This window comes from Lissotriton helveticus, chromosome 5_1 (assembly GCF_964261635.1).
Source record: "Lissotriton helveticus chromosome 5_1, aLisHel1.1, whole genome shotgun sequence".
In the NCBI taxonomy this organism is placed as follows: domain Eukaryota; kingdom Metazoa; phylum Chordata; class Amphibia; order Caudata; family Salamandridae; genus Lissotriton; species Lissotriton helveticus.
Genome location: NC_136065.1, coordinates 539,512,052 through 539,540,048, shown reverse-complemented (window position 1 = coordinate 539,540,048; position 27,997 = coordinate 539,512,052). Strand labels below are relative to the sequence as shown.

Sequence of the window (27,997 nt, the reverse complement as noted above, 5' to 3'; positions counted from 1 at the left end):
GAGACTTTATTGACTTGGTCTTTCATCGACAGATCCCTGTCAATGAGAACACCGAGGTTCCTAGCACGTTCATATGGAATAGGTAGAACGCCCATGGTTGACGGCCAGTGTCTCGGACTCCAAAGGTCAGGCTTGTTGCCGAAGACAAGCACCTCCGTCTTTTCGCTGTTAAGCTTTAGAAAATTACGGCTCATCCAGCGAGAAATGTCACTAAGACCGGATTGCAGAGAAGATGGTGAAGAAGGGTCAGCTTGAGATAAGGAAAATACGATCTGAGAGTCGTCAGCATAAGTGAAAAGATTAAGGCCAGAAAGCTGTGCAACATGCGCTAACGGAACAACATAAAGATTAAAGAGGAGAGGGCTAAGGATAGAACCCTGGGGAACACCGTGAGGGGAATTGTGAATGTTGGAAGTGGAAGTATTGGAGAAGATTTGGAAAGTCCTATCAGAAAGAAAGGACGAAAACCAGAGTAAGGCTTTGTCACAAATGCCAAAAGAGGCAAGGCTATCGAGAAGAATACTGTGGGAGACAGTATCGAAAGCTGCACTGAGATCAAGCAAAATCAGTGCAGCTGTTTGACCCTGATCCAGTAATTGGCGAATGTTCTCAGTAACACCTAATAGGGTGGTTTCTGTGGAGAAGCCTTGGCGAAAGCCAGATTGGGATGAGTGAAGAAGATTATTGGAAGTGACAAAATGTGAGAGATGAAGATGAATGTGTCTTTCCAAAATTTTTGAAAAGGCTGGCAGCAATGAAATAGGCCGGAAATTAGCAGCAACATTAGGATCGGCAGTGGGTTTCTTGAGTAGTGGGGTAACCATTGCATGCTTCCAGCAATGGGGGACCGTAGCCGAAGCAAGGGAAGCGTTAAGTAGAGAACAGATCACTTCAAGTTGGGAAGATTCAAGCTGGCGTAAAACCGAAATAGGTACCGGATCCATGGGTGAACCAGATTTGATATTGTTTAGAATTTCTAAGAGAGTGGCAGGTACAAGGTCAGGCCAAGTCTGCAGAGAGGCCAGGAGAGGGCAAGTGGTAATAGGGGGTGACCAAGGGCAGGCAGTGGATTCATCAAGAGATTTGATATCTCTATAGATTGTATCAATTTTAGATGTAAAATACTGAGCAAGTTCGTCACATTTCTTACTCGAAAGAGGAGGAGGTATAGCGACGGTCTGTGAACCAGCAAGGTCTTTAATTAATCATACAATAAACTTTCATACGCAAACTCTCTTGCATAAGAAAGAAGACTGTTCAATAAAATCCGTTTATTGAAAACGCTTGTCTCACTATTTCTCTGCAAATCTGTAGAAACGAAGCATGCACGAGTGACTAGTGTAAAATAGTTGCTTATTATTTCCATGACTCTGAAGATATTTGCTCCAGTCCTAGGGAAACAAAGTTGTCATGTTTATGCGGATGTTAGGAACTAATCCCTTCTTGTATATTCGAGAACATTTCTAATGACCTCTGGGTTAGTCAGCACACACAATTAAGTTTAATGTACTCGATAGAGACATACTGACCTCAGTCCTATGTCAAATCTATAGTGTATATTATTCGAATGCGCAGAGCCTATTGGGAATATGGGAACTACACTACAACTCTACTCCACCCTACTCAACTCTAAAACATTCTACTCCACTCTGACAGTCTATGACACCCTCCTCTTCAGTTCAAGACACCAATTCACTGTACAACTTGCTGCTCCAGTCTACGATATATGACACCATTATATATGATACCATGCCACTGCACTATATAACACTTTAATACACTGTACGATTCGCTACTACATACTACTCTATTCCAGTCAAATCCAATCTTCAATGCTCCAGTCTATGACAATTCAATGATAAAAAAGGTTAAAGCTTAATTATAGTTATGAAAACTTATTTTCCTTACAAAAACCAAATTTAAACTACACAAACTATAGAAATTCTAAAATTATAGTTATAACTTTCATTTACAATGTATTCACTAGCTTCAAATTATTATAAGTAGCAGACCTTATTACACACTTTGTTAAGCTTGCTAAGCAGACAAACCTAACTATAGCTCACCATTGTACCATTCACTGTGTTCGGCAAATAATGCCCTATAAGAAGCTTTTTTTTTATAACTGTTGTTATATATGCTATAAATTCAAAGGCTATACGTGATGTAGTATGCAAGGGTATAAACAATGCATGGAAAAAGCATGAGATATAGGTAATGTAGTGTGATGAGTGAGTTGACAAGTCTATGTTCGGAGGTGCGCGTAATTTGAAGGCTGTGCGTAAATTATAAATTGAAGTTATCACTTCACAATTTTTTATATTTGTGTATTTTAAGTTGGGTTTGTATTGAAAGAATGCATACTGTATTTTTAACTATAAATTATTCTTAACCTTTGCTTTTTTATTGAATGTTAATGATTTTTATTTTCAATAAAGATGTGTTTCAAATCACAGTGTGGTGTTTCACTGATTGGAGTGTTGTAAAGTGCAGTGTGGTACCGTACAGTGGTGAAGGAGAGTGTCTTAGTGTCTAGTGTCACAGAGTGGAACATTGTAGAGTGGAATAGAGGGGAGTGGACTAGTGTGGAGTGGCATAGAAGTGGTAGAGTGATGTGTCATATCAAGGAGTGGAATATCATAGAGTGGAGCGGTATATTGTACAGTGTAGTGGCATGTCAAACAATTTAACTAAATGTTGTACAGTGGTGTGTTGTTGACTGGAATGTCATGAAATGAAATATGGTGGAGTTGAGTGTCATCAAGTAGAGTGTCATAGAAAGTCACAGAGTGCATCAGTGTCTTGTAGAGTATAGTGGCATAGAGTGGCATTCATACACACCACATATGTAACCAAAAGTATGGTTAAGTTAGGTGTGGTTCGCTGCTCTGTGTTTGAGTGTGTATGTGTGTACACATGTGCGTACATTTGTAAGCATGTGTTTGGGGGGATATGCAAGTGTCTCCTATAATTCTGTTTCTTATTATTAAATGTGTTCATCCCTTGCAATAATGTGATGGAGAAACTAGCCATCTAGAAATGCATTAACTGTGGTTGGCTTTTAGCACATGGCGTGGTCTTTTCACAACATGTTTGCATTTTAAATCCCTTACATTATTTATCCTTCAGGTGTCTTTTCTTTTTTCTGTAGCGACATATATCTGTAGGCATATGTATGGTAAAATAAATGTTTTGGAATTTCTTTTACTGTAATTTTTGATAACCAAGGAAAAAATAGAGAAATAAACAACTTTCTGTCCTACACATCTTAGTGTTGCTGGTTTTCTATACTTTGGCCAGATGTACGACCATGGCGTTTAGTAACTCGCAAATTGCTCTCAATTGCGAGTTGCAATTATGAGCCACTAATTGCCATGTACAACAGTGTCAGAGACACTGTTTGCGATTCCCAATGGGGTCACAAATTGCATGCCTCATCAATATTCATGAGGCACTCGCAATTTGTGACCCCATTGGAAATGGCTGGACCTCCCAGGTATGGGGACCTGCTGGACTCAGCAGACCACCATGTCTGGGACTGATTTTAAATAAAGCAGTTTTTTTTAAAATGCAGCTCGTTTTCCTTAAAGGAAAACGGTATGCAGGTCTAACAGTCGGGATGGTCCCTGGGGACCTGGGGACCCATTCCCATTTGTGAGTGCTTTACCACCCTCTTGAAGAGGGCGTTAAATTGCGAGTGTTTTGCAACCGCAATTGCGCAATATGCCAGTGAGTCGCAAAAAGTTGTAAATGGCCCTATTGGATTTTGCATGCAAAAACAGGTCACAAACTCGTTAGCGCATGCAAAATACGGTCATACACCTGGCCCTCTGAGCAGTACTATCTGCACCTGTGCTTTCTGTCTGAGGCATTGCTGATATAGCATAATTTACATATTTTATAAAAAGAAGAAACTTCCTTTAGGATGCATTGTCATTGACTAAATGTTAATTCATTTTGTTGATATTAAAGGACACCAGGGAAAATTTAACAAAGGACCTATCATTTAGGTTTGTGTGTGAAATTTGCGTAATTTAAATTTGCATAATCATACAAACATTCAGAAAAAGTATGCTAAATTATGCATAATTAAGCAAAATGCAAAACAGGCATTTGGCACTATCAGGTAGATTCATCAACACAAATTGCGTTCGCAATAGCTGCGAAACAGCTATTGCGATCGCAATTTCCTGATCCGCAATTCATGAAAAGAAAAGTAACCAAATTGCGAAATTACAAAATATATTTTGCGACTACGCAAATAAATTCGCAGAATCAAGGTGGAACCCCCTTTGCGATTCTGTATTTGCGATATCCCATTGATTCTGCGATTCCATTTGCGAAGTCGCAAAATAATCGCAAATAAAATGCATGAAAAATCACAAATAGCGAAAAAGCTGAAAATCGCTATTTGCGAGGCGCAATTTAAGGAGAACCCAAACCAGGTGGTAACCATGAAGTAAAAAAAAAAAAATCCTAACTAGCTACAGGTGCGGGGCTGAACAAACACACTTAAGGAGACACAGTAGGAGCATGAGGACATTTACAATGCCAGGACTCCACATGGTGGTAAGGCGGCGAAGGCTCCAGGCTGCAGCAAGGAACAGATGACGGATCCATGAGCGAATTTTCCGCCAGCGGATCACACTCCTGGGCCAGATTGAGGAGGAAATCTACTCAAAGTACAGGCTGAATGGGGCAATGATTACCAAGCTCATCTGGGACCTTGACCCCCTGATGCAGCACCCAACGAGGAGGACCAATGCCGTGCCCACCCATGTCCAGGTCTTGTGCTGCCTGCACCTTCTGGCCACCGGAAGCTTCCAGGGGATAGTTGCAGTTATGTTATGTTATGTTATGTTATTTAATTTTATATAGCGCACAGATGCCGCAGCCAAGAGGCGTCCCGGCGCTTTTCAAAGATGGCGGAACACAACACAGCAGAGACAGCCAGAAAAGAGATGTTAAACTGAAGAAAATAGGAAGGTTTTTAGTGCCTTCCTGAAAGGGAGCAGATCTGGGATGGAACGAAGAGCAGTGGGTAAAGAATTCCAGAGCGCTGCCGCCAGCACTGAAAAAGAGCGACCACCCATTCTAGCTCTTTTAAAGCGGGGCACAATGGCGAGATTTGAGCCTAAAGATCGAAGGGCTCTGGAAGGAACATAGTGTTGGATTGTCTGCAGTAAGATAGGAGGGGAGGCAGACTTAAGAATTTTAAAAGTTAAGCACAAAGCTTTAAACTTAATTCTTTGCCCAACAGGCAGCCAGTGTAGGTCTCGAATGGTACGACGAGCAGAGACAAACTTCGGGAGACCGACAAGCATCCTGGCCGCCGCGTTTTGCACCCTCTGAAGGCGGGCCAGTTCTGCCTGATTCACACCCAAAAACAGAGAGCTGGCATAGTCCAATCTGGTAAGAACCAGTGCTTGGACTATGATCTGTCTGGTGTCCGCATCGAAAAACTTAAAGATGGGTCGGAGACATTGCAGGGCACCAAAACATGTACCAGCTACACGTTTAGTGTGGGAAGTGAAAGAGAGTTTGTCGTCAAGCCACACCCCGAGATTTCTAACTTCAGCAACGGGGATGGGAACAGGGCCCAATTCAGGTGGCCACCATTGATCTCCCCAGAGTCCACCTTCTCTACCAAAAATAATGACCTCGGTCTTAGAGGCATTAAGTTGTAGTCGGTTGTTCGCCATCCAGCCTGCCACAGCTTTAAGGGCTGACTGAAAGTTAGGGGCATCCATATTGGAATCACCATTAAGTGCCACCGCCAGCTGGGTATCATCGGCGTATGACACCATGGTGAGACCAAAACTCTGGGCTACCTCCGCCAGTGGCTGAACATACAAATTAAAAAGGGTGGGACTGAGGGCCGATCCCTGCGGGACACCCTGATAAATAGGGCGAGAGGCCGAGACAAAAGGAGGTGTGGATACTTTGAAGGTTCGATCCGATAGAAAGGATCGAAACCACTCAAGTGCCAACTCTCCGACTCCGGCCTCCATGAGACGATGCAAAAGGATCTGATGGCAAACCGTGTCAAAGGCGGCACTTAGATCCAATAGGATCAGTGCCGCCGTCTGACCCTGGTCCAGCATCTTCCTAATGTGTTCCACCACGACCAAGAGCGCGGTCTCGGTACTTGCAGGGGGGATGTCCCAGAGCACACTGTCCCGCTGCCTAAGGAGTTTCTTGGAGGCCATGCTGACCCGGCTACACCATTACATAACATTTCCAACCACCCAACAGGACTTGAATCAAACCAAGCTACAATTTTACAACATTGCGAAATTCCCCCATGTAATTGGATGCATTGACTGTACCCACATCCACATCTGCCCACCTACTGAGACAGAATACATGTACCGGAACCGCAAGTCCTACCACTCACTGAACATCCAGATGGTCTGCAACGCAAAGACAATCATCACTGACATAGTGGCACAATACCCGGGGAGCACGCATGATTCCTTCATATTCCGGCACAGCGGCATGCACACACGCTTGGCCAGGGGAGACTTTGGCAAAGGACACCTTCTAGGTAAGTACACATGACAACAAACAGTACATTGAGACCATGTAGCTGCGCATAACAGGCACTCCCCCTCTGCTCCTTTCATTCAGGTACAGCGCCTACAGCCTCCGTGAGTACCTCCTCACCCCATACCTGAACCCTGCCACACCACAGCAACGGCGTTACAATACTGCACACATTTGCACTAGAAATTGCATTGAGCGGACATTTGGCCTTTTACAGAGCAGATTCCGCATCATACACAAGACTGGTGGTGCCCTCAAATACCAGTCTGAGGTCTGCTGCCGCATCGTGGCCGTGTGTGCAATACTCCAAAATATTGCTACCAAGCGGAGGATACCTGTGGAGATGTCTGGCAGTGAGTCGGAAGGGGACAACCGCCCACCTGCACATGTGCATCATGCACGCGGGGAGAACCCTGCTGAAGGACACAGGCGCCGCAACCATATCACAATGAACTGTTTCTAGTGCACCCATTCCCCTCACACAACACTGCACTCATGCATGGCGAATGAAATAATGACATGAGTCGGATTAACTTGTGACTATAAATTCTTATTGTTATTTTCACAATAATGTGTATTTCAATTTTTTTCAATTTACAAGAGAACTGTATTCCCTCATACAGCCCCATGTTAGAGAAGAGCGTGCTTGTGTAATCAGCATGTCCCTGCTGGTACAGTACATTGAGTCACTGGCGCCTCCGGCGGGACGCACCCAGTCGCCTTTCAGTGTCCTCCACGACACTAGTGGCCCGTGATGCTGTAGTGGGCCTGGTGCTGCGGCGGCGTTGAGTTACCAGCAGCAAGGACAGGCTGCTGTGACTCACTGGCATCACCCCCCCCACTTGCTTAGCCATGGCCAGACGCCTGCAGATTCTGCACAGCTGTGGTGACTTGGTCAAGGGACCTGGCAAAGTCCTGGCAGCATTGCACCATCTGGATCTGCATCGCAAGAGAGTGGCGTGAAAGTTGGGAGGTTAATAATAATAATAATACAGATGCTTGTAAAGCGCGAACAGCTACCTCTGGGTGAGGTGTCCCGGCGCTAACGAGTCTTTCAGCAGCAAGCGAGGAGCCAGGAGGAAATTCAATTTTTATTGCATAAAAAGCCAAGTTTTTAGGAGCTTCCTAAAGCTAGCTTCTGTCGTGGCAGATTGGATGGCAGAGGGCAAGGTGTTCCAGAGTTTCGCCGTGCCAACCGAGAAGGACCTGCCTCCAAGTCTAGCTTTCATCACACGCGGGATAGTTAGCTTAAGCATAGAGTTAGATCGCAGCCGTCGCTCTTGATGATAACGGGGGAGTCGAAGTTTTAAATAGTTGGGGCAGGTACCTTTTAGCGCTCTGAACGCCAAGGTTAGCACCTTGAATTTAATTCTGCTTACCACTGGGAGCCAATGTAGCTTGTGCAGATGCGGAGAGACATGATGCCTAAAGGGAATGCGTTTTATCAGTCTCGCAGCCGCATTCTGCACGATCTGTAGGCGTTGCACCAGATATTTGGGCAGACCAAGGTAAAGGCCATTTGAGTAGTCTAGTCGAGATGTAATTGTCGTGTGAACAACCATTTTGCGACACTCAACTGGTAGAAGAGGCAGGAATTTTCGAAGATTTCTGAGTTTATGCAGGCAGCCGGCGGTAAGCTGTTGTATGTGCGGCAAGAAGGAGAGATTCTCATCCCATCTTACTCCCAGATTTTTTGCATGGGCTCCGGGAGATGGGGCTGGGCCCATTTCAGGCGGCCACCACAAGTCCGGGGGGGGGATGTTTGTGTTTTCCAAAGAATAACACCTCCGTTTTGCTAGCATTCATTTTTAGTTTATTTGTGTTCATCCAGCTAGCCACGTCTCGAAGACAGCCCCTGATTTTACTAAAAGCTGCCTCCGACGTGTCTTTATAGGGGAAGACCGATTGCATATCATCTGCATACGAAATTGCCATGACCCCCCATTTGGAAATCAGAGTGAAAAGTGGGGCCAGATAGACATTAAATAGCAAAGGGCTGAGTGCCGACCCCTGCGGGATACCGCACCAGAGGCGTTTGGGTTTAGAAGAGAAGGTGCCTAGCGCCACTTTCTGGGACCGATCTGTGAGGTAGGAGTGGAGCCAACTCAGTGCCTTGTCTCCTAGGCCTATGTCCTTCAGCCGCAGCAGCAGTCTGCTGTGATCCACCGCATCAAAGGCAGCTGATTGATCCAGGAGCACCAGCATAGCTGATGCTCCTGAATCTAGGGACCACCTGATCGACTCAGCAACCTCAATAAGGGCTGTCTCGGTGCTAAAACCGGCCCTAAAGCCAGACTGAGTTTCATGTAAGGCGTCTTTTTCTTCAATGAATGTATTTAGCTGACGTTGGATCAGCCTTTCGAGCATTTTTCCAGGGGCTGCTAGAAGGGAAATGGGTCGGAGATTGCTCAGGTCATCCGGCGCACCATTAGGTTTTTTTTTCAATGGGTGGAGCGCGGCCTGTTTCCAGCAATCCGGGAACGTGGCAGTTTCAATGGACGTGTTCCATATATTTTAAAGGGGAACTACAATTGCATCCGACATCAATTTCCAAAGTTTTGGTGGGCATGGATCATCAGGTGCCCCTGATTTGCATTTTAGTATTTCTTTCAGTGCCTCAGTGAGGGTGATAGGATGAAATTGATTTAAAGAGGTAGCGGGTGGCTCAGTATCTCCCAACTCAGCCATAACTGTCGGCTCGGGGTCCGTAAAGGAATCATACACTTTTATTATTTTTGTGTCAAAGAAATCTGAGATAGTTTCACAGAGTCTTACCGATGGGATGATTTCAGTCTCAATGGCTCTGGGTTTAAAGAAAGATTAAACAATCTTAAAAACTTCTTTACTTGATTGCTCCGCGTGCTGGATGGAAGTCGCAAAGAAGATTTTTTGGGCTTTTTTTATGGATAAGTGGAGGGCATGAAGGGCTTTTTTATAGCTGGTTTTGGCTGAATCACAATAATTTGCTCGCCAAAGCCGCTCCAACTTTTTGCATTTGCTTTTTTCAGCTATCAGCTCAGGGGAGAACCACGGTGCAGAAGGCGATTCTCTGCGCGACGTTGCGATTCTGGCCGGAGCGAGGGAATCCACTAGGTTGCCAATCCAACAATTCATTGATACTGCATCGGAGTTTACATCAGAGGTTAGAGATAGGGGATTTTCTATAAGAGCCGTGCATAGGGTGTCCGCTGATAAATTGTCCCATTTTCTCCGCACATAGGAGCGTTTCCCTGTAATCTGAGATTGAGAGGAGAGTGAGATTAACAGAGTAATTAAAAAATGATCCGTCCATAACAATGGTATCGGAGATTTAGCTTTTGTATTCAGTATGTTGGAAAAGAAAAGGTCCAGCATGTGCCCCGCCCGATGCGTGGGGCCCGAAATAACTTGAGTTAAATTGGCAGCTTGCAGGGTTGTGATGAGGTGAGTAGCCTATGGACAGTCTGGATTGTCGGCATGAATATTAAAATCATGCCGTTGCATTTCCTATGAGATGGTTAGATCTCGTGTATGCTGACAGGCAGGTCAGCAGCTGGTGGTGGCGGCGGCAGGTGATATCCTGCTGGGACACCAGGATCTGGCTGTTCTCACGGACAGCTGCGGTCATTTACTGCATGCATTCCGTGAGCTGGCCCACATTTCGCGCAGTCTTATTCAGCTGCAGATGGATGGCTGCCAAGTGCCGTGCCTGCTGCTGGTGGACTGCAAGCATCCGGCGTTCTATGGCCAGCCCAGGATCTCGGACATGTACCCCCCTGCCAATGCATGTTGGGAATTGGTGCTGCTGCCTCATCAGTCCACTGGACTGGGATCGCACAGTGGCTGTGCGCCGTGTCTGCCTCCTGGGTGGTGGTGTTGTGGCCTGTACCACTGCCATGGGTGTCAAATGGGTTGTTTGCTGGGCTCCTGTGGCTGCAGGGGTGGCCCTGTCCACATGGGGAGGTGGTGGTGCTGCTGCTGCTAACTGTGATGGTCCAGGTCGTGGGGGAGGATGGCCCTCTCCCTCGGTGTCCTCAGGGTACTCCTCTATGTGTAGGGCCTCACTGTCGGTGCTGGGTTGTTCAGACGCACCTGTGATGTAAATGGGTGCATGATTAATGATATGTATCTTGCACATGGGATGTTGCTACATGCATGCAGGCTTGCATTCCCTGACTGGCTTTAGGAATACCTTTCACTTGAATTATGGTCACACTACAGGTCCCACAATGCAATAGGGCATTTCAGGTGTGCATGGCCTGCATTACTGGGGTTATCAAATAGCTATCTCTGGAGTCATGGGCATTGTGAGGGGACGGGGTCGCAGTCGCATGGCACTTACCTTGGGATTGTTGGGTGAGTCGGGAGGAGTCCAGACGGGTGACCCCCACGCAGGCTGCAGGATTGAGGGTGTCCTCCACCAGGTCTTCCAGTGGAGTGTTGGGTGCAACAGTGGGCTCTCCTCCTCCGGTGGCAAGTCGCTCCCCCAGCCTCTCAGCGATGCGTTCTTTGGCACGCCCTCTGAGGTGGTACCACCTCTTTTTTAGATCATCGATGGAGCGCTGCGTCACTCCGACTGAGTTCACTTTTGCACGGATGCTCAGCCAAATGCGCCTCTTGTCTGCCTCAGGCACCCTCCGAGACTCCTTTCCGAACAGGCGGTCATGGTCCTTTGAGACTCCCTCATTAAGGTACTCCAGTTCCTGCTCTGAGAATTTTATTTTCGTCTTTCTGCCTGGTGCACTGCTCCCTGCTCCTTCCTGGGACATTTTCAGTTGTTCTTTGTGTCCTGGTGTGGTGCTGGAGGTAGTCTGTTGTGGAGCTCTGGGCTGTGCTGCTTCCACTCTCAGGCTCTGTGTTCTGAATGAGGGAGGCTACTGCCTACTTCCTGGTTGTGATGTCATCATTGTGCTTGAAATGCGACTTCCCGTTTTTGCGATCTCGCAATTAGCGAGATCGCAATTTGCGATTTCGGTAATTGCGAGTTGGCAATTTCTACAAGAAAAACGGACGATTCTGCGATTTTTATGCGATTTTGCGATTGCAATTGCGGCCGATTGCGATTCGCTTTTTTTGCTCGCATTTTTTGATGCATCCCATTCTGCGAATTCTAAATTGCAATTTTGTATTTTTCGCAATTTAGAATTCGCAGAATATGGGCTTGATGCATCTGGGGGTATGTTCTAGAGTGAAATTAGTCCTCCTCCAGTTTTTGACACAAAGATGCTTTTACTTCTGATAAAAAAGTGCATACAGCACAAACTTAGCCACTTGCATTCTGTTGATTGTGTTGTTTCCATGTACTTGTGATTACATTTTTACCTCAAGCAATGTGTAAATACATGATATTGCATAACAGAGTCCTTCCAGGTAATTTCACATAACAAGAGTAACATGAAATTACTAAATTTTGCAAAAATATTCATTCTGTATAACATAAATATCTCCCGGGCGTATGATCATTTGCTACTCAGTTTTATCGCTGTATCATTACAAGATTAAGCATACATTATTACATATTTTTCTACTGCAAGACATCAAAGGTTTGCAAGATAGGCTCTTTGGTGCCAAAAAAAACCTAAATCACTAGCTGTGTATGCGGGCAACATGCAATGTGTATTTGGTGTTATCGGACTATTGTCTAACTACCAGCCAACTGAAGTCAGTTTCAAAAGGAGTTCCTTAGTGAAATTGTGTATGCAGATTAGCTTCAAGATGCCTCTTGCCATAGTGGATAGGAGAGCTAGATTACCAAGGGCAACCAATCAGCATGAACAGAGCATGTCTTTAGACACAATTTGATAAAACATAGATTAGTCTACACACAGGCACACACATACACAGGCATACACACACACTAGGGTGGGTGATAGATTCCACTCCAACGGCAGAGTTGGTGGAGTTTTGGCCACTCCGCGTTACATATGCAACATGGAGTCCCAGCCAAATTCTGTCAAATGGGTAATGGCTGAGTTTTTCTCACACCTGGCTCACCAACAGTACGTTGGTGAACATGAGTGAGATTTCCCTCGCCTAGGGTGACTTTGGTTGCATCTAGGTTATCTTGCGAGATTTCCACAATGTGGGCTGCCATGACTGTTTGCAGTCAGAAAGCTGTTGCTCTACTCAAGCGGCAGCAAAATTAACTCAAGAAGCAGCACCCAGAGCTCCTGGGGCTAAAAATCAGTGTGAGCAGCACAATGTGACTAAATCTGCCCATTGGCGGAACTCTGCAGGCCCTCGAGGAATTTCATGTAACTCCACAGAATTCCGCTGAGTGAAACTCGACGAGTTCCACCCAACCCGGACAGACAGACTACCTTTCCTTACATACTCTACGCTACCTACCCTAACCAACCCAGCCCTACCATTTCCAAAATATCATACCCTGCATACTCTACTCAAGCCTACACACCTTACAAAGCATATCCTATGCCAAGACGGTCTATGTCCCTAATTAAGCCATACATACCCCACCCAACTCAACTCTACCATATATTTAATCACTATTAAATCGTATGCCATCTTCATTGACATACTGTATGCTACTCAACATACCCTGCCCAAAATACTCTGCATACTTTTACCATTCCCAACCCTACCTAACCCATCCATAGCCTACCCGAACCCTACCCCACCCAACTCTCAATATATGCAACATCACCATAACCTACATACCCTGCACTGCTCTAAATAACACATCCGACATGCCCTACACAACCCTACCCAACCCTACATACCATGTATATCCGAACCTAACCACACAAACCTTACCATACCTACCCTAACGTATCCTAACACAAAATACGCTAATTTAACCTAACCCTATTCACTCTAACCTACCCATCCTAAACCTAAATTAGCTCACCCTAAACAAACACATACAAACGTAACCCTCCTTACCCTACCAATCACAACCTAACCTACCATACATAATGTATCTTGCCATATGTAATCTCACCTTCCTACCCTACCACAATTTACCAAAACTACCTAAACGGCCTCTGCAGTATGTATGCCTGACCAAAGGCGGCAGTTTTGTAAAAAAGCGGCAAGTTATGCTTAGGAGTTTGACACCTTTGAAAAAGTCATTGAACACTTGTGTTTTCAATTTGAAATAGTCTTTTGCACTGTCTGTATCCAGGAAATTATTAAAACATGTGATGAAACTAACACAACCGGTACATACTATGGGGCCGATTATGATGGCGGACGGACCTGAGTCCGTCCACCACCATAGAGTAGGAGGGAACCTCCGCATGGCCTGCGGAGTTCCCTCCTGTGTAATTAGGATGTTACCGCCACCCTGGCCATCACATTCTCTATTTTTACCATTGCGGCGGGTGCGGCTTCAAGCTGCATCCGCCGCAATGGTAAAAATGCATACATTGCATTTGTATGCAGAAAGCGGCAGGCACCGTGCGTTGCCTGCCGATTTCTGCATACAAATTGGGGTACCATATGTACCCCCCATGTGCACCCCCCACACCCCCCTTCACCCAGGGGGCCCGCAACGGGCCCTCGCAGTGAAGTTACACATGCTTTTCCACGGCGGAAAACCCGCAGCGGAAAAGCATTTTGCACAGCCCATCCTAATATGGCTGACGGTGTCTGAGAGACACCGTCACCATATTAGAGCTTTTTCCACCGCGGTTGTAAGCCAACCGCGGTGGAAAAGCTGCGGACGGAAACCAGGACCCACCAGCCATCCTAATGTGGCGGTGGGTCTTTGGTGAGTCCGCAGAGGATTTTCCGCATCCTCCGGGCCGGCGGTGGCTTCCGCCGGCCCGGAGGATGCGGAAAATCCTCCATCGTAATAGGCCCCTTATTACATCCTAATCTTCTTCATTGTAACACAAACTGATATTTTACAAAGTAAAGGCCTGAGCATACCACTTTACACTCTCTAATATTGCACAATTGCATAAAAGTGCTCTAACAACAGCCACTCTCTACCTCAAAACATTTTCACTAAACAAAAGCCGCACATCAACATCTCTTTAAAAAATACATAAAAAAACAATATAGTCTCTTCCACTACTCTACTAACTTCACTCTACTGCAAAATTACAAGAATTGTACTAATAAACTAAACAATTGCATTCCCAAGCACAATAAAATAAAAATTAATTAGCATGCGATTTTCTTTGTATATCTTAAAATACAAATGTTATATGTAAGGTTGTGTTGTTTAAATTTATGTTAAAATTCAAATATAGTGTTCAACTAAATAACAATAATCATTTCAGCAAAAGTAGCCTTTACTGGATGTAACATGAACCACAAACCAGGCTTACTGTCCTTGCCAAATTGTCTCTTTTTTTGTCAACGATCTTAACTTGCAAGTTTAGTATTTGAAAGTAGCACAAAATTCCATACTGTGATGTCAGAAAATAAAAAAATCTAGATTTTGTTGCAATACATGATATTAAGATCTGAAATGCCTTTCCTTGTGTACATAAATTAATACACTTACTTTTCGACGCAGCTCGTAAATTGAACCTGGCAATTTGCATTGAATCTGCTTGGATCCTCAGTACATAACTTGTTGTTGTTTCGTAGTCCAGCAGATTTTTTATATAAATCACTCCTGTAGTATTATCAATGGCAAATTTTCCTGTTGAACAACAAAAAATAAACACATATTGTTATAGAGTTCTCCTACACATAGCAAAATGTACAGATTTTTAAATAGAAACAAAGTTGTAAGCTTACTCTTTTGTAGAGAGTTTACTGATTAAATATAATAGTTGCATATAAAAGAAGTCGTCTGTTTCCATTTTCCACAGACAAGTAATTTTAGTCGAAATTTGCAGAGGTTTCCATTCAAAAGGAAGTGCAACATAATGTTTGGGTTAGCTCTGGAAATGGGTGCATTTTTAATGACTTGGAGAGATATCACAAATGTTACCATGCCAATTTCCATTGCATCAAAGGGCACAATGTTAAGCCGCATCACGATTTATTTTTAATAACCCATTGGAAACATGCAGGCCATGACTGAAAGGCTTCAAAGTAGCATGTCAAGTTAACTCATATGAGTTGGAAATTGTGAGACCTAGAGCCTGATATTGAGACTGGCGGAGAGGAAATACCATTGCAACTGCGACAGAGAACCATCTCTGCCAAAACCTTGATAGACCCAACTGATTTACAAGTGGGCCACCATTATGTATGTCAGCATTGGACCCTGTGTTGACTCTGTAGCTAGCATACTTCATCAATTGAGCGTTCTCCATGGGACAGGTGGATTTTGGCAATTTGACTGCCCTCCCAATTTAGCGTGGGCAGGCAAAGGCCCAGTATACACTCTCACTTACCGCCATAAAAACCCTAGCGGCTAGGGTGAATGAAAACATTTAAGTGACCACACTCCATGGGAGAGAACTCCCATGGTATGAGGATATGTGGATAATTAGTTTTTGTTTTTTAAAAACAATATTCCGCTTTTGGATTTTGATTTTGAAAAAAACAAATATAAGTTAAAAGTTTGACAGGAGGTCGTCATGCTTGACGGAGCTGTCCATCAAATGTTTAACACCTTGAGAGGAACCACCATGATGGTGGTTCCTGCAAATGTTATGAGATATTAACAGGGCCGGCGGACATCTCTAATTGTGGAGGACAGGTATTAGTCAGGGTGATAGAGTATTTTACTTTGTTCCCTGATGGAGTATCCTCCACACAAATTAGGCCATTAACGTCCCTTTTTTACCGCAGACATGTTTATTGCTAAAGTCAATGATTTCCAGATTCAAAAACCCAATTTCACACCTTTCCTGAGATCCAATGTCTAAGTCACATCTTATGGAAATAGTTTACTCAAAACCATTCATTTGAACAGCTGATAGGGAGCTGTACACAGATATGCCATGTGTGGCTTGTCAGGCCTGAACACTAAATATATTCATGGTTGGATTACGTAAGGCCAATTATGGAATAAATAATGATCAAACAACATTAATATCTTCTGACAATAGTATACTAGGTACCAATGTGTTTAAAGCCACTGTAGACAGATATATGTTTTACATTTTGTATTATGAGTCCTAGATCTTGCCATGGGTAGAATGTTACTTGATCATTTTCAGTCATACGTAGTTTTTCTTTTATAATTTTATAAGATATTGACATTGATGTTAGGGACTAATTATTATATTCAGACTGGGGAAAATATACAGAGGAGCATGGTCCAGGAATTCGAGAGAGGTGTACAGTTCCGCAGCAGAATTGAGGGGCATATTAACATGCGGCAGCGATAATTATTGCTGACCGCTGTTAACGTGAGAAAATCTATCGCCGGCTATCGCTGGCAATAATCTCCATTTTGGCATTGTATTAACAACGCTTAACGCCATGGAGATAAAAATCCCAGCGATAGCGGGAGTTATCGCCGTTTTCAATGGTTTTCCAGCGATATTCCATTGAAAATGACAATAACCTTGTTGATGGGGCAGGGTAATCTTAGCCATGTAATCCACCTCCCCTTGGATTCCAGGGCTAAATCAGGTCACAAACAGGCATTAGGAAAGTAGCCTTAACTGTGGTTAACGCTACTTTTGCTAACGCTCTGCTTGTTAGCGTGCAGCTTGATAATAGGAGAAATGTCGCTTAGCGACATTTCTCCTACTATTTTGCTCTGGGATGCCCACTTTGCATCTCATTAGAGATGCAAAGCTGGGCGTTGTTGAAAGGCTCGCTAAATCAGCAAAACAAGCGATATCGTGACTTTGCTGATAAGGCGATGAAATTATCGCCGCTTTTCGGCCGAAAACGGCCACAAAAGCGGCGATAATTTCATATTGGCTCCTTGGTAATATGCCCCATAATCCTTAGAGACATGGGGGGAGATATACAAAAAAGTCACGCAATTCAGTGCAGCTGTGTTGTGTGACAGGGAGGGAACAGGAGAGCACCATATCTTCAGAGACATGGCTCTCTCCTCCCCTTTCCCTTGTGCCGTCGCTGATTTCAGCGGCCGTGCGCCATTCATACACGTAGCCTAGGTTTTGTACAAGAAGGGTACCCATCTTGTACAAAATACCATGTCTAGACACAATGGAAAGCTTTTCCCACTTAGTATGCAGGCTGCACAGAGTAGCACGCATGCAAAGTCGGGAAAGCATTGAGAAATGAAAGCATTTCTCCTGTTAGCGCGTCCTTTGAAGGGGCGTTAACTTTTGGTGCAAAACCATGTCTACAAATCTTTGAAAATATGGTTTTGCATCAAAAGGCATGGGTGGTTGCATGGGAATGCCCATGTTCCACTCATGTAACGCCATCTTGGCGCTAAGTAACGCAAAGCAGTGCTTCGTGCTGCTTTGCGCTACTTTGAGGGTGCTTTCCAGTGCAAAATAAATACATTTTGCACAAAAAAGTTAATAGCAAAGAAAAAACATTTTGTGCTGGTTAGCGTCAGTGACGCTAACCCAGTGCAAAATGTTTGTAAATCTCCCCCTTCATGTGTGAAAAGCATAGGGTAAATTGCTGAAGACATTGGAGATTTATTTTCCCTTCGTCAAACAAATTTGCTCACTTTACACAAGGCACTATTCTGTACAGCTCTGAGAAAATGCTTTTGCAAATTTGGCAGTTAAGCAATATGTTTTGCAAAAGGCGCCATATTTATGTAAAATGGACAATTGGGGAAAAAAAACTAAAGGAGGGCTTTCTGAAGATGAGTTTGCCGCAAGAGCTGCTCGCTAAAAATGAAAGTAAATTATGCAAACTGTTTATTCTTCTGTTTTGGGATGACTTAAATGTTAAGTCCACATTTCTCCAATTGAAATGCAATTCTGATCTACTCGTTTGCCCATCGCATACTTGGCAAGAACCGGTGAATGGTGATATCCTAAGCTTTATGTCTCTGTAATTACTTTTTGACAATCGTCCAATTATTCTGTGAAACAACTCGTTACATCCGACGTGGTAATTGTCAGAATAATTTTTTGATGATTCAAACATTTCTCTAGGGACTGAGTTGTGGGTCTCAAGTCCTATATTGAATGATGTCTCGGCAAGCAATTGTTGATCTAAAGCAATCCAGATGCCTACATCTCGAAAAAGGTCGGCTTCATTTGTGATCAAACAACTTATACTTGTATGTTTTTTGTTTTATCGTGGGAGATCTTCTAATAGCAATTGCTATTAAATCTGATGTATTTATGTAGTTATTAAGAAGTGAATGTTACAAAATTATAGGTATTTGAGAAAGGTCTAAATCTGCATAGAAGGCAACAAACCGCGATCACTTCAAGTAATAACTGCAAATGAACACTGTTAAAAAATATAGTTAGTATGACACTGAATAGACAGTGAAGAGAGGTCACTCATATCAAACTAATCTGCACAAGCTGTCTCTAATAAATATTTATTTTAAAGCGCTTGAGTTGAGAAAATGTTTCAGAGCAGGAATAGTTTTAGACTGGTAATTGCAAAAACGTGTGCATAAGATGGAATGCACTAGTGGCATGTTTCTAATAGGCTCCCACATTTCATCGGTGTGAGGAAAGTAAAATCAAAATATGCATTTGATGTCACATTCTTGAATAGTTCATTTAGGTTTGGTGGACTTTCACCCATTCAAGCGGTCTTTGTAAATAGGTGATTTCTGGCAGGGTTGTGAAATTCCCACAATTGCACATTCAAGCTGATTAGAGGAATTGTGTTGTTGCTGCAGGTAACAGCTGCGAAAAATCACCATCCAGATATCACAATGTTGTGGACGCTCAGCAACACTTTCCAGGTGATTTATGCATCCTTATATATTCCTCTAAAAACATAGGTATATTTACAGACCGGAAATGGGGAGCAGGCACTCCCAAAATTAATTGAGGTGCAGGAGTAAGTATTTCTGGACTCAAAATAGAAAAAATAGAGTAAAAATTGCAAATGCAAAAATACTCTTGTTTTAAACATGCAGAACTGTATGCCTTTTACAATTGTATTTGAGTACCTTAAAAAACCTAGAAATGTTTTACATTTCTTTGGATAATTGTTAGAAATGGTGGTCTGTAGTTAGGAGAAGTAGGTACCTTTGTCCAAATAGAGACCCTTTCCTCTGGTCCGGGTAAGGGGGATACCCATTCTGGAAAACCCATACTCACTCCTTGGGTAGCTTTGCACGAGCAGACAGACGTATCCCAAAGGCAATGTGTAAAGTATTTGTACTCTAAACACACAGTAATATAGTGATAACACCACAAATTGACACCACAGCAATTTCGGAAAAATAATGTATCTTTATCTAAACTCAACAAGACCAAACCAACAAAAATCCAACTTACATGTCATAAGAATACAACTTTTCAATGGTTGTAAGCAACTGGGTCCATGGAAAACTATGGATGCCTGATTTCTCACAAAGTACCTGTAAATGCGTCAAAATTCACAAGGCCAAACAGCTGCAGAGATGGCAAGCGTCGAGAAACAAAGAGATGCATCAGTTTCTGAGACCATGGTGAGGAGATGCAACAGTTTTGCTGCACGCAGGACAAGTGATGCTTGTAATCCAGTCTGTAGGAGGAAGTGATGCGTTGACTTCAAGACGATTCTGGTCCGCGGATGATGCGTCGGGAAAACTTGCTGCACAGGTACGATGCGTGGAAATCCGGGATGAGGCGACAATTAATGCGACGGCATCGAGCGGTGCTGCATCAGTTCCTTCAGCAAGGATCCCTCAATTCCTCGGTTTTTGTAGCGGTGACAGGCACTGAGTCGGTTCGGCAGCAGCATGGCAATGCTTGGAGATTCTTCTTGCACAGCGGTGCTGCATCAGAAAAACAGCCACAAGAAGAGCGATACGTTGATTTCTTCAGGTCTTTAGGTTTCTTCCAGCTCCCAACAGCAGAAACAAACTCCAGAGTCCCAGAACAGGAGCAGACACCTCTTGGCAGGTCAGAACTCTCAGTAGAAGAGTTCATGGGAGCTGGGGGTGAAGTCTTTGTGTCCCTAAAACTTCAGAACAGGAGGCCAGCAGACACAGGCCCTTGGAAATCTTCTTCAAGCAGGTTCAAAGCAAAATTCCAGTCTTTGTCCTCTCCTTGGCAGAAACAGCAACTGCAGGGCAACCCTAAACAGCACACAGCAAAGGGGCAGTACTCCTCCTCACAGCTCTTCAGCTCTTCTCCTGGCAGAGGTTTCCCTTGAGTGCAGACGTGATCTAAAGATCTGGGGTTTAAGGTCTACTACTTATACCCCATTTTGTCTTTGTTCTCGTTATTCAAGGGTCTCTGAGCCCAGTCCAAACCAGTTCTGTCCTCACTGGTGCAGTATGACCACAGGGGCTGGAGACAGCGTTGTGCAAGGGAGGCAGGCCCTATTCATGTGCAAGGAAATCTACCACTACTCTAAATGCAGCCAAGCCCCATTCAGCTCAGCTCTAAGTCATCCAGGAAGGGGCAGGCACACCTCAACCCCCCCAGAGGCTGTCTACAGTGAATGCACATACCCAGTCCCTGTCACTCAAAAACGAGACAGCCAATCCACAAACAGGCACAGGCACAAAGAAAGTGTCATTTTCAAACATACAATTTAAAAACCATATTTGCTAAAAGATGTGTTATTAAATTCTGAGTTCAGAGATCTAAACTTTATTTCTCCATCTTGTCCCAATGGGAAATTATACTTGTAAGATGTTACAAAGTATGTCTCATTTTATCCTATGGGGCACATAGCCTTTCAATAGTGAAAAACGATATTGGCAGAATTTCACTTCATGACATGCCACACACACCAGTATATGTCCTACCTTTCACATACACTGCATACACTGCTCCCTGCCCAGGGGGTACCTTGGGCCTACCATAGGGGTGTTTTACATGTAAGAGAAGGTTGACATGGCAGTTTGAAACTACTCACAGACACTTAAGTGGCAGGTCTGAGATACCTTTTCCGGGCTACTTAGGTGGGTGGCACAATCAGAGCTGCAGGCCCACTAGTAACATTTGATTTACAGGCCCTGGCACACTTCAGTGCACTTTACTATGGACTTACCAGTAAATCAAATATGCCTATCAGGAAGAATTAATTGTGATAACAATTTACACAGGGAGCACTTGCACGTTGACACTGATCAGCAGTGGCAAAGTGTCCAAAGCATCTAAGCCAGGAAAAACAAAATCCAGCACAGCATTAAAAACACAGGAGGTAGAGGCAAAAAGTCAGGAAAAACCTTGCAAAAGATGCCAAGTCTAGCAATAATTCTAAAATTATTTGCAAATCTCAAATCAGTTAGAAATGTTCTTTAATGACAGACAAGTAGGTTTGTGAATGATTACTTTCAACATTTGTAATGTGTGTCTCGCTCAACTAATAAAAATAATTTGAAGAAGTCATGCATGTTTCTGAAAACACTTCTCTCAATCTTTAGTAGAGGAGAGGTGTGGAAAAAATATTTGCAAAAGCACAAATTAACATGCATTTTTCAAAATTAGATTTGTACGCATGGAGTGTCAAGTGGTGTGGTGGCCACACATTCAGGTGCCTTCCTCAGTCACAAAGCTATGCACTATAATCTCCAGCTGGTGCACTTCCCATTCTATTGTAACATTACTAACCTAATGCAGGATAGCCACAGGGAAAGACACAAAATAAGTAGAAAACATAAAAGTCCCGCTTGTATGATTAGTGGAGTACCTCTTGTAAGAAATGTGTTTACTGGTTGATGGTGGGGAGCCCTCACTCAAACAGAAGCCACAATCCCAAATCATCCTATGTTTAATACTCTGGTAGCTTGGCATAGAAACAGTCCGGCTTATTTTACAGGTAATGTGTAAAGTATTTATGCAGCATGTCAAACAGTAATAAAGTGAAAACATCACAAGAAAATCCCAAACCAATGTAGAAAAACAGAGTAAAATGTAATAAATAATGTAAGACCAAAACCACAAAAATCCAATCGGATTAAAAATAACACCAAAAAGCACAAAGCACAAATTGTGGTTCACAGGTTCAGGCCGACCCCGTTGGAAAATGGGCCAGCTACTGGGACCCAGCTAGGCCACCTGAACAACAGTACCTTAAATTCTGGTTGCAGAAAGATGCAGAGTCCCATGTTGAGGATGAATCATGCAGCTGCGATTCTTAGAATCTGCGCAGCTGTGATGTGACGTTCTGCCTCTTCGTCCAGGATTCTGTGAGGAAGGGCTTGCAATGCCAAGTCCTGCATCAAGATGTGTTGCACACTGGCTAGCGCGAATAAGCTTAGGCTTGTGATGCAGAGGCCTGCATCAACATCAAGGATGGTGTCGATGAGGGGCTTATGATGCGAAGACCTTCGCTGAAGCTAGGTCACGTAGAGGTCCTGAGGCGGAGTTTGGAGAGGTGATGTGTCGTGCAGTGGCTCCAATGCAGAGATTTGGTGAGGTAATGTGTAGCTGCAATACGTCTGTTCTGCTGGTACCACAGATGGGCAGGCAGAGCACTTTGAGGCCCACTTCCAAGGATCCAGTACTGAGGAGGCACCACTTGGGAAGGTACGTCTCACAGCTGGCAGAGTCCAGGTGCTGTGTTGATGATGGAGGAAGCTTGTTCTGTCCCTGAGGCTTCTAATGAGGAGACCCGCCAAATAGCCCTTGGAGTCACTCTGGTGGTCATGTAATCAAGATACAAGACACGTCCTTCTCACGTAAGCAGGAGGGTGGCAGGGCAGCACAGCAGGGCAGAAGAGTGGCAGTCCTTCTTGCAGTAGAGCAACAGAGCAGCCCTTCTTCTAAGTCTTCCGCAGGTCCAAACGTGTACTAAAGAGTTGGGGGCTGTGGTCCAATACTTATACCTAGTGCCCACTTTGAAGCAGGAGAACCTTCTATAGGATTCCACCCCCTCTTAGAGGTGCTTGAATTTCCTGCCTCTCTGCCCTGGTCCCACAGTGTCTGCCGTTGCAATAGAACAATATCAATCCCCTTTGTGACACTGCTGAGGCATGGGCCTTTGTGATGTGCAAGTGTGGTAGGTGACAGCTTCTCCCCCTCTTTAACTCAGAATAGTTCAACGTGCCAACACCTAGCTTCTTTTTGCCCCACTGTGTGGGAGCAAAACACAAAGATCAACTGCCAACTACTTCCAGTCATGTGACTCAGGATGCAGAAAGCAGACACCAAATGTTCGAACAAGAAAATACCAACTATCTAAAAGTGTCATTTTCAGAATTGTGACTAAAATGCTGACTTTACCATTAAAAAAGGCTTTTAATTACAAATCTGTATACATCAAACTTGCTCTGTCTAATCACAACATCTACACTCCCTGCCTGACCTTAAAAGTGATTGAAGGTCCCAACTTTGGAAAAAAAGCAGCTGTGGTATTGCATAATGTTCAAATGTGAACAAGGTAGGAAGGACCTTGGGTATCAATTAGTTATAAAAAAACAATTGGTCCTTCAAACATTCAATTTCAAGTGATGATAAATATAGTCCGGAATCAGTGCTATATTGTATTGCTATATTGTATTGAAAATGTTAAGCCAGTAGCGTAGGGCGATCGCAGGCAGAGTCCCCGGGGTCTCGTCGACTCTGCCGGCTTGAAGTGTGATTGGCACATAGCCAGCGTTTCTATCAAATTGGACACCTAACGACTATCAGTGCATGGCGGCGTCCAGTCTGACGATTAGTTCATGTACCCAGTCATCTTGTTAATTTCACCTTGATCGCTCATAACAAAGTTACTCTCGATATCTGGAAACCACTCCTCTATGCGTATGCCGCCTATCCAGGTAGCTCACTACCTCAGGCTTTCAATCCCCTTGTCCTGATGATGATCCAAGTATCTAGTATGGATCGAAACGTCGTAGACTCCTTTAACAGCTTGCACGTTAAACTGATTTGTAAAATCTTGTGCAACGGCTGTTGACCAAAAAGCTCGCCTTGACTATTTGTATTGCCTTGAAGCTTTTCCCTGTCTTGTCTGAAAATTGTATGTTTATTTGTAAATGTCCCACTCGATCCCTTTGTATTTGATTAGTACTTATTACCTTGATTCATTAAATTAAATGTCCGGCTGGACATTTTCAATACAATGTAGCACTGATTCCGGTCTATATTTATCGTCACTTGAAATTGAATGTTTGGTGGCATTGCAAAAGGCAGTTTTCTGGTCACCAATATGGAGCCTCATTTTTTTTTAATTAAGGCTAGATGTTTTAGTCTAGCTATTAAATAATTCTACAAATCACTAGAGCGAAAATTTTCACTGCAATTAAATAGCATTTATTTTCTTAAGGTACAGAAAGATACTACATTTGCATGTGAATTAAAGTGAGAACGGCAATGCAAATTGTGTAGATTGCAGGTACATAGGGCAAGTACAAGATTGCATTTTTTTTTACAGCTTAGTGAAAAGTAGGACAAATGGGCATAGTCTTCTCTTTTAATCCATTGACGTTTGCTTGTCAATGTACCACATAATTCTTTTTGAAAAAGGGGCCCATTAAAACATATGACTTGAGTGATGCGTAGACAGAGTACTGTTCTATTATGTTGATGTCATGACATGGAAGCTGATGCTTATCAGATTCCATGTTTTCATTTGAAGTAAACATTCTCAGGTCAGTCAGTTTCCTCCTCACAACCCAGGGGTCCGTGTTTGCTTTTTGTTCCATCAGCAATAAAGCATATTACTTCTTACCTGGTTGGATTTGTCTTCGTTCCTTTATAACAAGTGCCATTGAAGTACACTTCTGAATTCTTTATTTTACACATCTGAGAATCTTTTGCTCAAATACTTTGGGAATTGAGTGCAATTGCTTGGTACTATAAACCTGAAACCAAAATATGATAACATATACCTTAAGAGTGTAACTAAACCCAATTTGCGTTTATTCATTTCTTGATATTAGTAAGATGGGAGAGCAGCTAAATCTAAGTATTGAAGACCTGCAAGTGGAACAAAAGTCTTGTCTTTCTAATCAAATATTGCAATGGAATAGGTATTATGGAACATCTGCATATCTGTTAGACCTGTCAGCATATGCTCGTTTCCCCTAAACCTTTTGCCTTTACCCTCCTCTCTTTGATGAAATTAATGTTGTTAGCTTTAGGACTTTGTGCACTTTACCACTGCTAACCAGTCCTTGAAACAACGTCAAATTGGCTTACATCTGATTGGCAAATTCTATATACTTATAAATGTCTAGTAAAGTGGTATATCATTTACCCAGGGCCATAGTTCCCTCTAAGCTCCGTGCATAAGCGGGTGTACACAGTGAGTTTTCCCTCTGTACACTGTGCCTGAAGCAGCACGCATGTCCTCTGATTCTCTGGCTGAAATAAAATACTTTTTGAAAGCTGTGAAGTGACCCCCCCCTTCTATCAGCTTATAAGTCAGGCATGCATAATCAATTTGGCGTAAAACTTTTACTGATAGGCTAGGTGTAAGTTTGTTTATTGTTTTATATAGCAAAAATTCCATTCAGAGGTATTGGAGTGTTTTACATTCAATTCAGTTATAGGCAGAATTAGTGAATTTGCTGAGAATCACAGGATGTTGAGTCTATGCCGAGACTGGACCATGGTTCAGCTTTTACCGCCACATTCTTTCTCCTGCTGGGGGACTGAGCTCATCTTTATCTATAGCACTCACCAGTCAGCAATTTGTGTGTGTGTTTGTTTGTGTGTGCGTGTGCATGTGTGTGTGTGTGTGCAGAAATTGGGCCAGGTGCTGCCTGGTGACTGTGTATAAAAGAATTGTCAGAGCGTAGCCTCCGTTTGTGCCGGGATGACAAGCTGCAACACAAAAATGTGCTGTTAAACGCAGCTTTAGGGATTTTTATTTTATTGTGAGAGACCATTAAAATGAATAGGAACACCTGCAGTGGAGCACAGCCCTAAATCAGCAGGGAAGTGCAAGCGGCCCCAAAGCCTTAATGTCAGGAGACAGATTTGGTATTCATTCTGTTCATACCTTGATGTGTCTGTCTCTCCTCCTCCACCCCTCACCTCGTCTCTGGGTTTATTTTGTTTTGGTTTGTCCTGAATATCAGATGTAGGAAACTGCAAGCACCTGTTTTCCCACATCAAGATAGGGAACAAATATGAACTTTTCCATGCCCTCGCATAAAGTAGCTTTCTTCCACCATTTAGTGCATGTTTTCTCTCTCTCATTTAAATTGTTATTGTAAGCTGCAACAAAAATAGGCCCAATAAGCAACAGTGTCAATGTGTCAAGTCAGTAAGTGAGAGTAAAAGACAGAACTGAAAAAACAATGATGGAGTGTGTAAGAAATAGATAGCAAGAGCATGAGAAAACAATAGAATATGAGTGTAACAAGGACGGACAGTATATGAAAAGAGTGAGCATTAAGGAGAGCAAAGGAGAGAGTTACAGTGAGAGGGAGTGACTATGGATGTGTTTGTGTGAAAGAGAGTGATGATGTAGTGTAAGTAAGAGTTTGAGGAGGAAGGCAGAGCGGGTTGAAACAGAGACAGCGGGAAGACAGACATAGGCAGAGAGGAAGAAGACATTACTATAGTGTCGTAGTAGTTTTTGCCCAATCATCCAGTGTTCCATAAACATTGGGCAGGAATCGTGTAAACCACTTGTATATGGCAGACATTACTTAGCCATGTAAGTGATTGGAAGCAATCCTGTGACCCAGCAACCAATGAAAGCCAGAATATGACCCACTAACTTGCAGACACCCAGTGGCATAATGTCTGATAAACACCTATTATATACCGTGGAAAAATACAGACAAGTAGGATAATCCCTAGTTTCAACTAGGGACACACCATGTGGCCCATTAGGTGAAAGGCAAGAAATAAATGAATCAGACCTTGACGCATGGCCAAGTAACAACAGGCCTCATATGGCCTAGTATCTGAGAGTAGGCATGATGTGGCCTAGTACCTCTTGTTCAGGCATTTTACATCCCAGTAACTTGCAGACCTTTATGGCTCTTATTATATGACGTAATAACATATTGAACAATGTGTTCTGTTCAGTGGGACCTATGATCAGGTATTCTGTGATACAGTGACTACTAGACAAGCAAGGACACTATAGTGCTTGCTCTCTGTGTGAGGTGAAATTCCAAAACATCTTTAGATATTATCGCATACATATTTAACTTTTTGGCATATGGTAAACGCTAGCAAATAGTATGACTTCACAGTTCTTTTGTATTCTTTTGATTGCATTGTTCTGTGTCACAGGTATTTCAGGGACATATATATAGTAATTGCCGATCCAGTGACTGAATAAAAGATACTTAACGTTTTAGCTTGCATATAAGTTGTGATGGTCAATATTTTGGCTGTGGCACATTTTCACGTGGCCATACCACCTCTTGTTGCATATATGTTTTTGTGTCTAGAAGTGATGTGAAGTTTTTTACATAAACAAAATGAAGAATGCTATGTACAGTGGCCATGACTGAAGTACTGGAAAAATGTGTGAGTTATCAATTTCAACGTGGCTGCAAATGGAAAACCTTGATGATTTTTTAAAAAAAAGATATTGCATCTATCAGAAGGATTCT

The 27,997-nt window shown here is 43.3% G+C and overlaps 1 protein-coding gene across 1 annotated transcript in view; it reads right to left on the bottom strand.

The window, feature by feature from the left end:
* Positions 1-27,997, bottom strand: part of PCDH15 (protocadherin related 15) — a 2,579,312-nt gene that overhangs the window by 460,667 nt on the left and 2,090,648 nt on the right. Inside the window, exon 25 of the mRNA XM_078642873.1 lies at positions 15,002-15,142. Within this exon, the coding sequence (XP_078498999.1) occupies positions 15,002-15,142 (141 nt within the window). The remainder of the gene's footprint in view (positions 1-15,001; positions 15,143-27,997) is intronic.